The sequence below is a fragment of the Podarcis gaigeae genome (genome assembly GCF_964106915.1).
Source record: "Podarcis gaigeae genome assembly, chromosome: 10".
Lineage (NCBI taxonomy): Eukaryota > Metazoa > Chordata > Lepidosauria > Squamata > Lacertidae > Podarcis > Podarcis gaigeae.
The window spans coordinates 69,814,037-69,826,727 of NC_139686.1; the positions used below are offsets into that span (position 1 = coordinate 69,814,037).

Here is a 12,691-nt window from a genome sequence, read left to right on the forward strand (position 1 = left end):
GCTGGCAGGACAAAAAAGTAAAAAGAAACACTTGTGGAACCAACTTTTCTGTTACAACATGTGTCCTTATATAGTAACGCTGATACTTGTCCTTTGATATTTCCTAATTTGTATGTAAACAATGAGAGCTCTCTAGATAAATATTTACATAGTCAACCCTTCACATTCATTTACACAGAGAACAAGTGTGCATGTGGAACAGTTGTTGTTGTTGTTGTTGTTGTTGTTGTTGTTGTTGTTATTTTTTTATTTATTATGTAGAGTTAATATGACATCCTGTGCTGATTGTAGGCGTCTGAAAGAAGCAAAAACCTATACTTAAATCTGGTATTTATTTATCTTTTGTGAAAGACAAATTACACAGAGAACAGTGTGAAACATGAAGTAATGAATGACGAACTGCCGCTCAACGGAAAGTTCTCTGCAACTACGCAGGACTCCTCTCCCAATGAGCTTGAGCGCTTTATGGAGCCAGTGACCAATATTCACACAATCATTTTGGATTGTTCACCTGTGAACTTCGTGGATTCAGTTGGAGTCAAAGCCCTAAATTCAGTACGTGACATCTTATCTCATTGCCATATCCTACACTTAATACCTTGCTACCAGAATACCTTTCGCTGCTTTAAGGCACGCATCAAAGACAAAGCTTCATGCATCCACGTACCAAGTAAAGGGAGTGAGGCCAAAGGAAGTTCTCTTGCACAAGACCATGCACAGCTCATGTCCATTTCAAAGAGGCTTGCACGGAAGAGCTTCCTGCTGTCTTATGCCTCAAAACAGGTTGGGAGGATTTGTGGCCTTCCAAGTGTCACTGGTCAGCCAGTAATCAAAAGATGATGGGAGTTACAGTCCAGCAAAATCTGGGGGCCACAGGCTCCCTAGCTATTTAGGCTGCAATTCTATAGACACTTAACCTGCGAGTAAGTCCCATTCAACTTGAAAGGACTTAACTTCAGCATAGGCATGCAAAGGATTGCACTTCTAAGCACCGTACTCCTTGCCTCCCAATTTCTCCCTTGGCATTTTTAGAATAGTTGCTCAATTTTAAAAGGGCATGTGTATGTTATGACGATGACTTTTAAAATACAAATATATTAACTGCAAATTAATTTCTGCACTGTTTTAGATCATAAAAGAGTATGAAGAAATAGGAGTTTCAGTGTATATCAGCGGCTGCAATGGTAAGTCTGTTTGACTGTTGCAAATCATGGACTTGTTGTGGTCACTTTTGACTCCCTCCCTCCCCCTCCCCCACATCTAGCCTTGCATCATCTAATCTAGCTGGCAGCAGCTCTCTAAGGCCTGAGGCAAATATTGGTCTACTGCCTGATTGTACATAGCAAAGATGCTAAAAACATGCTGTGTTACTGATGTGTGGCTTCCTGATCAACCCCGTATCATACAAGCTATGCCTGTCTCTCCTTTCTGCCTGAAGTGCAGATGAAGTGACTGTGACACCAGCAAATTCAGCTAAAGAACAGGAGAAAGTGCTAATGTAAATCCTAGCAACCTACAGCTGTTGAAGAGAAACCCAAGGAATGAGATTCTTGGTCCTTACCTTTGCCTGTGTAACTGTTGGCATTTTTGAAGAATGAGGAGAGCTTGTTAGTTGGTTTGTTAACACACTAGCTGCTGTTAAAAGAACAGCCTGGAGGCTATATGGAGCCCTGTGACTTTTGATCCACTTTTATTCAGCTGCTTTTTAAACTCGGCAGTGCCCTCTAGTGTGCTCAAAGGTGCACAATGAGTGATGCTGCATCCAATTTGTATGCATGTTGGACAACTACTTGAACTTTTCTGTGAAAGTGCTCAAATTCAGTATTCAAAATAAGTTCAGGCATTTTTAACACATTTGTTTTGCTGCAGACTCTCAAGGGTGTTTGAACAAACACCTCTTCACAGCCATGGGAGTTAGAAATGGTGTCTTAAAATATCACAATATTTGGGGCCACGTCCAATGCTGCAACACCAATGAAGCCACCGACTTCAGGGCATGAAGCAAAGCTTCCTCTTCCTATTCCTCTCTTGCCTCCTCTCTCTTTCGGCTCCCTTAAAATTGACTCTGGAGACTTGCAGGAGGCACCAGAGCAGATTTTGACACTTACTCCCACCATGAGCCCCATAAATCTGTTCTGGGGGTTCCCCCAAGCCTCCGGAGCAGATAATGGGAGTGTGTGAAGTTCCATTGTGGCAGTGAACATCCTTGTGTTGATGAAACTAGTTAGCTGAATGCCACTCAGTTTCCCCCTCATACTGGGACTATATAAATACAGCCGTAGCTCCTATATTGCACCTGGAACCAAGCACACACCACCCATTGTATGCATTGTTCCTCCTCCAGCCACATGGGCAGGTGTGTGTGCTTTTGCATAGGTAAGCTGCTTAGTCAGATCACAGCAACGAAAAAGAGGCTGTACAATTTTACACCCACACCCCTTTAAAGCTTTTTCTTTTCTACCTAGGATCGGTTGTGGAGAACCTTGCTAGACTACATTTCTTTGACAAAGCTGCTCAAAGAGACTTGCTGTTTCCCAGTACCCATGATGCTGTCCTCTTCAGCCAACTGAAAGGCCTCTCAGCATTGCAGACTCCTGTAGATGTTGTGGTGTGAACTCCTGCATCATAAATTGTATGGTGGTGCATTGATTAAATTCCAAGGGCTTCTCTTTAATACTTAGTTTGCACAGATTATACAGCGCCTAAGATTAGCCAGTTTTACGGGTATGTGACACAGGAGTAGGGCCGCCTTGTTTTCTGCCAGGATGCTCTCTGAAGAATTTGAAGCCTTAATACTTTCAGAAATTGAAGTCAGGTATAGCCTGAACTGGTTTGTATAAAAAAGAAGACACATGTATTTTCCTGAAAGCATCCTAAAAGATTTGGGAGTTTTTTTGTTGTTGTTCAGAAATGTGCCAGCAGATGAGATATTGCACTACATGGATATTTTTAGCACTGTGGATTACTGAAAAGAGTACAGATGTTGCAGCAAGCCTGGGAGACATGGACTGCTTGCTACTTTCCTTTGACGCTTTATTGTGGAGGCATTGCTGTAAAATGTATTCTTGTACCATCTACTGAAGAATTGCACTGTACAATATCTTTCAAGTGTTCAGCACTGGCTTTGAAAACTACATTTTATGTAGTCAATTTTTAAAATCCCATAAAAGCCATTTTTTGCAGCTTGTGTTAAGTTCTTCCATTTCCCTTCTGCTTATTTTTAGACGTTATGGTAGTCAAGAGAGGTACCGTCAAAGTGTCACATAGGTGCATATCTATCTATAGGTTAAAGGTTTTGTGACTGGAATGGTGCCCTGAGACAGTAATAGACATTAATGGCAATTTTTCTTTTTCAAAAAGGGGGGCCAGTGATCTAGTCTGATTAAGCATATTGCTGTGGTAATTCAAGTGTATAATGAAAAACCTTTTTACACATTTCCTCCTAAATGACACCAGAATCTGATACAAAAAGGCACTGTGGGGCACTGTAAAAAACAGGGTTTTGACTGCAAAATGACTCCAAAACTTTGGCACCAGTTTCAAGGGAATCCCAAATGTTGGGGTTTGTGATTAATGAAGCTAACATGTACTCCACTTTCAATGAGGTAGTTACTGATTTGACAGTGCTGTACAGGGTATGTCCCACTCAAAAGCTTGTGGAAAAGAAGAGGTGCTCCCAAACAGGCTTCATTAGATCTGGGAAGGGTAATACGCAGTTAAAATTTTGTACTGAATATCATAATGAACTACACCATGTAACTTGGAATATTCCGTTTATTTCTACTAGTCCAACTATGTTACACCACACACACAAACTAGAACTCTTGATATTACTCTGTGTAGTATTAGCCATATAAAGGAGATCTCTCAGTGGTATCTAGAATCAGTTGTAAGTCATATAGCGAGGTGTAGCACTGAATTTGGCATATGACTTGATTACTTTATTCACAGCTTCCAAGAAGTCTTTCTCGGTGGCAATCTTTCTCCTTGCTCTGATGGCGAACATACCTGCCTCTGTACATACACTTCGAATTTCAGCACCTTGCAAGGAAGAACAGTGGATGTAAAAACAATCTGAAACAACTATCACCACCAAACAGAGAGAGAACAAGAACTATGATGTTTGACTTACCAGTGCTGTTAGGGCACAGTCGAGCTAGCAACTCAAATCTTATGTCTCTTTCAACACTCATTGAACGGGCATGAATCTTGAAGATGTGAGTTCGTCCCTAAAAAACAACCACAGACAGGCTAAGCATAAGGGCATCATCCCCTTGTTGCCATCGACACATCAGTGTTGGGAAAGCCAAAGACAAAAGTCAGCAGGGCAACAGATGTGAGTCATAATTTGGTAGAGTGTTACATTCCAGCCACTCCACCCATTCAAGCAAAGGACATTGTCCCGGTTCAGAAACACATTCCAGTCAAGCAAAGAGCACTTGAGGGTACAGAGCAGGAGCAGTGGCCTGGGGAAAACATGAGAGGGCCAAAAAGAGAGGCCTGGAGAGCTGTTCAATACTCCTCATCGCCGATGTCTAGCGATGCACCTGGGAGAAAAGCAGTTGTTCAGCCAATATGATTTGTCCTTTGAAGGGACAACAATGGGGGAATGCATCCTTAGGGAACTGTTGAGGCTCCAGCACTTTGGAAAGGTCCAGAGCTGCTGTTCGGCAACCATCTCCTTGCCCACCAGCCTCCCCTAATCCCTTATCTGCCCCTTCTCCAGAGGAAGAGGGCAGGTGAGTGAGCAGAAGGCAGCAGCTGCTCAACAGATCATGGGTTCAAGCCCCAGAGCCAAATGTTGGGTGACAGATTTCTGTAATGCAGAAAATTGGACTATGATCATTGTGGACTTTTCAAACTCTACAATTCTATGCAATAAAAACCCCCACTTTCCCTTAAGGCGTCATACTTTCCTATTCCCTATGCTGTAGTCCATGCCACCCCCTCAGAACAACAGGAAGCGCAGACAGAATCCTGTGGCATCTTCAAGACAAGCACATCACAGTACTGGACTACAATATTATTTTCCTTTTTGTTAACTGCTACAACACAGAGTTACTCTTTTGAAATTTGTCACTAGACAGAAGCACCAGGTCAAATACATAATTTGAAATAGAATCAGGCAAGAACCAAGACAGACAGGAAAGGTGTAAAATTGCCCACCAGAATCCTTTTGACAAGAGAGAATCAGCTATGGTGCAAAATGACTATTTGATCAAATCCATTTTCTGAGAGCTAATAGAAAAAATTCTCACCTTCAGTCCTTCAAGTTCTAATAAATGTGTTCTTATTGACTTTGCTTAGTATCAAAATAAAAGTAGTCTAACCTCCAGATCTGGCAGGCTGAATTCTATTTTTCTATCCAGTCTTCCAGGCCTCATCAGTGCTGGATCCAAAGTATCGGGTCTGTTGGTTGCCATCAGTACTTTAATGTTGCCTCTTGGATCAAAACCATCAAGCTGGTTTATCAATTCTAGCATGGTGCGCTGGACTTCATTGTCCCCTCCAGCCCCATCATCAAAGCGAGCCCCTAGAAAGAGACAGCAGGAGAAACACATAAGGCACCCTTGTTAATTGTACCCCCAAAACAAGAAAATGCAATTCATGTGTACTCCCTTTACTATGTTATCTATGCCTATTGAAGTAAATCAAAATATCATGCTCTTTTTTTAAAAAAAAGGATATTACTAGCAGGATATACTTTTGTTAAATACTTTTCCTTGTACTTTGCTGGTGCTACAGAGACCAGCATGAAGCAGCACAGCAGAGGCCAAATATCAAGTTGCTTCTGCCATTCTATTACCTAATCGTCTTCCAAACAGACTAACCTGACATAGAGAAAGGGGACCTGGTTTGAGCGATAAATTCACCTATGCTTTAATGTGAGTAGTGTGGTAGGCCACACTTACTAACTTGCTGTTGCTGCACCAGATAGAAAAACAAGCCAGGGTGTGGCTTGTTGTTATGTAAAAACTGGAGCTAGTGGTTTGTTTCTCTCCAAACACACTATGAGTGCTAAGCCAAAAATAAATAAAGAATAAAGAGTTGTAGTCCAGTTTCTGAAGGGCACCAGCTTGGTGAAGGTTGACGTAAGGTGATACCAACCTCCAATAGCATCAATTTCATCAAAGAAGATAAGACAAGCTTTTTTTGTTCTGGCCATTTCAAAGAGTTCCCGAACCATTCGAGCACCCTATAAAAAGACATACAGACGGTTTACTTTCATATAAATCCAACTGTCACTTGAGTTAAGAGTATTTAAAGTAAATATTAAAACTTCCAAATGAATCTACAGAACCAAGAGGTAAAACTGTGCTCATTACGGGACATCATTTTAGTTGCAGTTCCTTCCAGGACATAACTGGTGCCTGGCTGTCCCAACTCATGCGAATAGCCTACTGTACATCATACAGTCTCTCACATACCCTATATAAAAAGGCAGGCTTCAGATTCTATATGACCCAAACTGCCAGAGGAGTAAACAAATATATAAAGAGGTCCAGGTTTCTAATCATACTGTATAATATTAATGCAAAGGCTTTCACCCTCCTCTGCAGGAAAACTTAGATTAAGTATAGTTTGAGCAGGCTTTCTGGAAACTTGACCTCCCCCAGTACAGATGCACAGACATGCTCCCTCTTTTCCTTACCTCTCCTACGTATTTCTGCACCAGCTCAGATCCAATCACTCGGATGAAGCAGGCATCGGTCCTATTAGCAACTGCACGAGCACAGAGAGTTTTTCCTGTCCCCGGTGGGCCAAAGAGAAGCACTCCTTTAGGGGGCTCAATCCCCAGATTGACAAATCGTTCTGGCTGTAGTGGTAGGGAGACAGCAAGTTTAAAAGTTGCACAGACAGGATGAAACACAGTATCTTTCCCTGGCCCTAGATGGGACCCAATGGCAGCCAAAGCCCTGCAGGAGCCCAGGCTTGCCACAGCAGCACACTTTCAGTACTATCAATGAAGTGTCAGGAAATCTTCCATTTTAAAAGTAGTGCACAAGTCAAGAAGGGACCCAGTGGCAAGAAAGCTGTGCAGTGCAGTGTAACAAGAGAGTCGGTGCAAAACCAATAGGAAGGCATTTTAAGCTTCAATAATGCAAGCAGATAAAGACATTTCCCTTTGCCATTCCCTTTCTTCAAGCCTCCAATGGTACATGTTCCCTGCAATTTCACAAAGACAGCACTGCCCTATTCAAGCAGTCAGCTTGATCACAGGAGGATACTAACAGGGTAGCATCTCTCTGAATCCCTAATACTATTGTGACAGACGACAAAAGGGCATTGTTTTGTGCCCCACTTGTGGCAGCCCAGAGAGGAATTTCCAAGACAGTGGACTAGATGAAGTTTTCTCAGATCTAACGAAGCAATTCATACTTTCCTCGAAAGGTGAACAAAAGGAACATCTTAAATCATGACAACTGAAACGTAAATCGATTTAAAAGCCTTTTGACTACTGAATAATTTAGGTTCTTGCAGTATATGCAATTAGCCCTTGAAAGCTGTAGGAGGAAGTAAATCAGCAGATCACACACACTTTCTATTACAATACTTACATGAAGCAAGGGTGTTTCCACCACCTCTCTTAGCTTCTCAATCTGTTCCTTACAACCTCCAACATCACTGTAGGTGACATCAGGCTTTTCCTCTACCTTTGTAACAAAACAGATGTGCACACATCTTTGTTATTTGCAATAACTTTTTTTTTACAGATCTTATGAAATAATGAACAGGTTACAATGAAGTCAGATTACAAAGGTAAACAATCAAAGGCCAATAGCAATAAGAGTTCTTACCTGCATCATAGTAACAGTTGGATCAATCTTTGGAGGCAGAGGGATATGAATCTGGTACTTGTTTCTGTCAACGCTGTGGAAACAGAATACAAATGCACATTACCTCCACAGGGGCAAACTCTCCCTTCATAAGGGGTCTGGCAAAAACATCCTTCAACCATGGCAGAGTGCATAGACTGCAGCCACAGAGATGTAAAGGCTTTTCTCCATTTGATATTGGTTAGGCTGGTTACATAGTGAGGGCGAGGGGTCGGAATGGGTAGCTTGGAATACCCAGGGACACATTTGGATAGAGAGATATGCCATGCAACATATTGAAGGAATCTAGGTGGAGGGACAACTTGTTCAATCCTTGTCACTCTCCCACCCTCTCTCCCGAGAACTCTGTGCCTCATATTTTATCACAGCTCAGATGTGAGCATTTTATTTACATTCTGCAGGCAAGGCATTTTACAACCAAACAGTACTCTAGAAGAAAACAAGACCAAACTCTACTTTCATATCATGTTTGGCTTTTAATCAAGTTTTCCCAGTGGTTGCCAGGTTCAATGCTGGCCTTGTTTGGTGCCTTGTATTTTAAGCCTGGATCAAGTGGTCACACTCTGCAGATGGTCTGAAAATTAAAACTTGTCCACTTTTAGCTGGATTAAGCCTCAAGTGCCATTTAGTTCAGGCCCTTGAAAAGAATCTGCTTTAGTTATCAGTTGGTCCCTAACTTACATTTTGACATTTAAAGTTTTACATGATAGAGACCCTGTTTATCTGATGCCTCCTCTATCCCATGCATTAAGAGCTTCTGATGAGAAGTTCTTTCAAGAAGCCCCATTGTCTGAAGGCAGGATCTCCACAGTAGTATCCCAGTTGTGAAATTTCCTGCCTAGGGATAAGGCACTCCCCATGTTCTCTATTCTTGTTCTCTTTTAGAAGGCAGGCAAAGATTATTTCAGAAAATGTTTGTTGACTTGTACTCTCATTTTCATCTGGGAATTATTTAAATCTTTACGTATGATGTTGATATCGTTTTGTGCTTCATTTTACGAGCTTGTAGTTTACTCTACAATTTTTTTCTATTATAAACCTCTCAGGGAACTTTGTTATGCAGCAATATAAGAAAATATTATTTCAGTTTCCAGCCCCAAATCCAAAGTGCTGTCTCATTGGATGTTAGATTGGCCCCTTGCATGTATTTTAGGCAGGCAATCAAAGATGTTTATACCGCTTAAAAGCTGTTTCACTTGTTCTACCATGGCTTGTTTGAATTGCATTCCATTTTTAATTGCATCGTGATTTTGATAACCACCTTGGCAGCCCTGTTTAGGGGAGGAAGGCAACACACACACACACATATATATATATTCCTATAAATATAAATTCAACCCTCTAGACTCGATGACTAGTCAAGTAACTCAAACTAAGAACAGTAAAAATATTGGTATCAACTCACCCAACTCTCATCCCTTCTTCAATGTCAGTGGGTGCCACCTGATCACTAAGATCAACTACAAATTTGGCAAACTGCTTCACATTGATAATGTACTTAGGATCCTCAGAATCTGCATTGATTATCTTGGTGCATCTAACCGGAAGAGAAAAGTAATTAAATAAGCAATCTGTGAGCAAATGAGGGTTTAATGTGCCTGACACCCAGATGTCATTCAAAGTCCAGGTTTCTTGAAGAACTTACAGGAAGGCTAAATTTCTGCTGCCCTTGCCTAGGTAATCATAACTAAAAATTCTGCCTTCTACCATATTTCTTTTTCTCCCTAAAACTTAAATAATCATGAACAGCATGAGAAGGGGCACTTTAAATATCCAACTAAAGACTGCTTTCAGTGTAACCTACCCCACCCCCAGGGATTTCAAACACCCAGGCCTTAAGATACGATGTCAGAATGAAACATGAAATTAAAGCTCCTAGGAAACAGATAGATGCAAATAGCAAAGTTTTAATATTTATGTTGTAGCATAACTATCTATGTTATATTGGAAGGGACCCTATGTTACTTGTTTGCAACAGGGATTGCACATTACACGTGGAGGATAGAAGCAACGGCTATAATGCTATGCATTTTTGTAACTATTTGCTCCTATGGCTGACCAGATAAAGTATCTGCTTACCTTGCCACTTGCAGTGGCTGCTCACTTTGAAGAGTTTGCTTATCTGCAGCGAGATCCCAGAGAGCAGGGGGAGCCAAGCCAGTGTCCGATTCCTTAATACCTAAAAAAACAAAAGCAGAAAAACCGCTTGCTTTGCCACTCAGGTCAATGCTGTGCTATATATTCAAGCACTAGCTTGCTTCAATTAGTTTCAGCAGCAAATGCAACATAAACATGACAAAAAGGAAAAACCACTCTGCCACTCCTGCCTGGGGGAGCATTTTAGGAGATTTAAACTGGGGGCTTTTAGGCCCCAGTCTTAACAATTACACCACACTAGATATTCAATTGTACATTGGTTATCCTTTTCCATGTTAGCTTCAACATCCCAACTGATAAAATTAAGCTGCTCTCTGTATCTGACAGCATCTCCTCTCTCATGTTTCCCCTTTCTCTCTGCCCATGAAGGTTTCTTTGTTTTCAGTTCCTTTGTTTTGTTCAACAACACTTCCTATTTGGAGTTTTTCTTGGGAGTGAGCAGTAATGAACCACAGGCCCATATGCTCCATAACTGAAAAGGCAAGACTAAAATGAACAAGATATATGCTTTCAATGAACCCTAAAAATACATACCCGTGAGCTCGTTGATTTTCTTAAGCAGCTGCTGAATGTCATCTTCGACTTGCTTGATCTGCCTTGAGTATGTACTCTGGCCCTGGATTAGAAAAAGTAAGGCAGACTGGTGGATATATGAATGGGAGTTTAACAGATACTTCCCAAATGCAGACCTATGAACAGATAAACCTTATTAATCAGGCCACTGGTCAATCTAGCTTGGTAGTAGGCACTGCAGTTATGCAAAGTTTCAAGCAGATGTTGAATTTTGTCAGATCTTGTTAATCGTGAGATATGAACCCTTACACAGCTCTTTGCAAATAAGACACATATTTACTCAAGTCAAATTGACTCAGCAATCTGCAATTTTCATCTTTTCACCAAACCACACATGAAACTGTAATATTTAGGCTTCTGGTTTGCTTATTCCAAATTGGATTTTGTTTTGAGGTGCTGTTACTTTAGATGAAAGTGAAATCTTCCAGCTGAAGCAGCAAAACTCACAAATTTATGCATATTTACTTAGAACTAAACCCTGCTATTTTCAGTGAGGCTTACTCTCAAAGTATGTCTTTTAGGACTGTTTACTCCTCCCAGTTGGTTAATATTGATGTTTCCCAAACATTCCAATATTACTAGTTGTTGTTGTTTTTTAATTTTGAAGCTGTAACTGCAACAAATACTTACATAGGTTTTCAACAAAGCAATATCACCTTCATCCAAAGCTGAAAGACACATAATACAGATCATGTTAAAAAGTGAAACAACTACATTTTGTACTACTACCCACCAACAGTCTGAAGACATAGCATCTGGACATAAGATTTCTGTTTTATTATTTGCAAAAATGTATGTACTGCCAGCATTAAACTATATATGGTGGTAAGCAGAAGAAAAGTAAAAATACAATTCTACCCATAAAATAAACACATCACAAACCGATACATCAAATTAATACATCAACACAGTTGCATCACATCAGGCAAAGCCTGAGTGAACAGGTGAATGTTATGCAGGTGCCTAAATGCCAATACCATGTAAACATCTACCTGATGTCCAGCAGAAGCACATGTCAAAGGGAAGGAGTTGTCACACTAAAGGCTCTGATCTTACTGAACGTAACCAACTTTGGGAGCATATGGCCCCATGGAGTGCCTCTCCCAAGGACTGAAGTGACTGGGAAGGGTGTATAATGTATAGCTTTCCCAAAGATAACCTGGTCCCAAGTTGTTCAGGGCTTCATATGTCAATAGCAAGACCTTACATTTGGCTGGGCAGCGTAGCAGCAGCCAGTGCCACAATTTAGCCACAATATGGGGCTAACAAGAGCAACAGAGCGTACAGGGTTAGAAGATGGAGCAAGCTTGCTTTCTTCTGCTCTGGAGGACCCAAACCTACTTATTCAAGTTACAAGAAAGGAGATTCAGACTCAACACCAGGAAGAACTTTCTGACAGTAAGCGCTGTTTGACAGTGGACCAGTCTCCCCCGGGAGGCTGTGAACTTTCCTTCACTGGGGGTTTTTAAGCAGAGGGTGGGTGGCCCTCTGTCCTGGATGCTTTAGCTGAAATTCCTGCATTGCAGCGGGTTGGGCTGGATGACCCTCAGGTTCCCCCCAACTCTTAAGATTCTATAATTCTACGTTTAGCGTGGGGGGGGGGCAGGATTTTAAATTGAATTGAATTCGTACACGGCCCTTCATCTGCAGATCCAAAACATCTGCAGGGTACCAGGGTTTGGGTGGAGGGAGAGAAGGGAGGGGGCGCAAATGAGGAGGGGGGGGGAATCCGAGAGGCACGCATGCGCACTGGAACCCCAACGGGCGACCAGGGAATAGGCGTCAGGGGGCTTTTCCTTTCCGCAGCAGCCCCCGGCTCACCGCGGATGGGCTTGTCCTCCTTCTCCTCCTCTTTGGTTTTGCGCTGGTCGGTTCCCAGGTAATCCGGCATCGTTTCTCCCCCTCAGAGCTTCCGACGGCGGAGACTCCTGCTACCGGCGGCTGCTATTGCGCATGCGCGTTACGCAGCATCTCCGAGCTTCTTCCTTCCGGGACCGAACGGGAAATACGTCATGAGCATTTCCTGTCGCCGCCGGAAAAGGCCCCTCTCACACGGGGTGTGTGTGAAGAAATAGGTCCTAGAGCGGCTCTGTAATCCACATAGAGATGTGGGGGAAGTTTAA

At 42.0% G+C, this 12,691-nt stretch overlaps 2 protein-coding genes across 3 annotated transcripts in view; one reads left to right on the top strand and one right to left on the bottom strand.

Annotated features, from left to right (window-relative positions):
• Positions 1 to 3,182, top strand: part of SLC26A5 (solute carrier family 26 member 5) — a 39,023-nt gene extending 35,841 nt beyond the window's left edge. For both annotated transcript variants that reach the window (XM_083701489.1, XM_083701488.1), the window contains exons 17-19: positions 352 to 555; positions 1,130 to 1,184; positions 2,466 to 3,182. In XM_083701489.1, coding sequence (XP_083557615.1) covers positions 352 to 555; positions 1,130 to 1,184; positions 2,466 to 2,614 — 408 coding nt within the window. In that variant the 3' untranslated portion in view covers positions 2,615 to 3,182. The remainder of the gene's footprint in view (positions 1 to 351; positions 556 to 1,129; positions 1,185 to 2,465) is intronic.
• Positions 3,183 to 3,756: 574 nt separating this feature from the next.
• PSMC2 (proteasome 26S subunit, ATPase 2) lies at positions 3,757 to 12,575 on the bottom strand. Its single transcript, XM_083701585.1, has 12 exons — positions 12,390 to 12,575; positions 11,199 to 11,236; positions 10,530 to 10,611; positions 9,918 to 10,017; positions 9,244 to 9,375; positions 7,800 to 7,872; positions 7,560 to 7,655; positions 6,653 to 6,817; positions 6,109 to 6,196; positions 5,331 to 5,533; positions 4,133 to 4,229; positions 3,757 to 4,041 (listed from the first exon to the last, which is right to left on the bottom strand). The coding sequence occupies exons 1-12, from the start codon at positions 12,457 to 12,459 to the stop codon at positions 3,884 to 3,886; spliced, it is 1,302 nt and encodes a 433-aa protein (XP_083557711.1). The 5' UTR covers positions 12,460 to 12,575; the 3' UTR covers positions 3,757 to 3,883.
• Between the last annotated feature and the right edge of the window lie 116 nt (positions 12,576 to 12,691).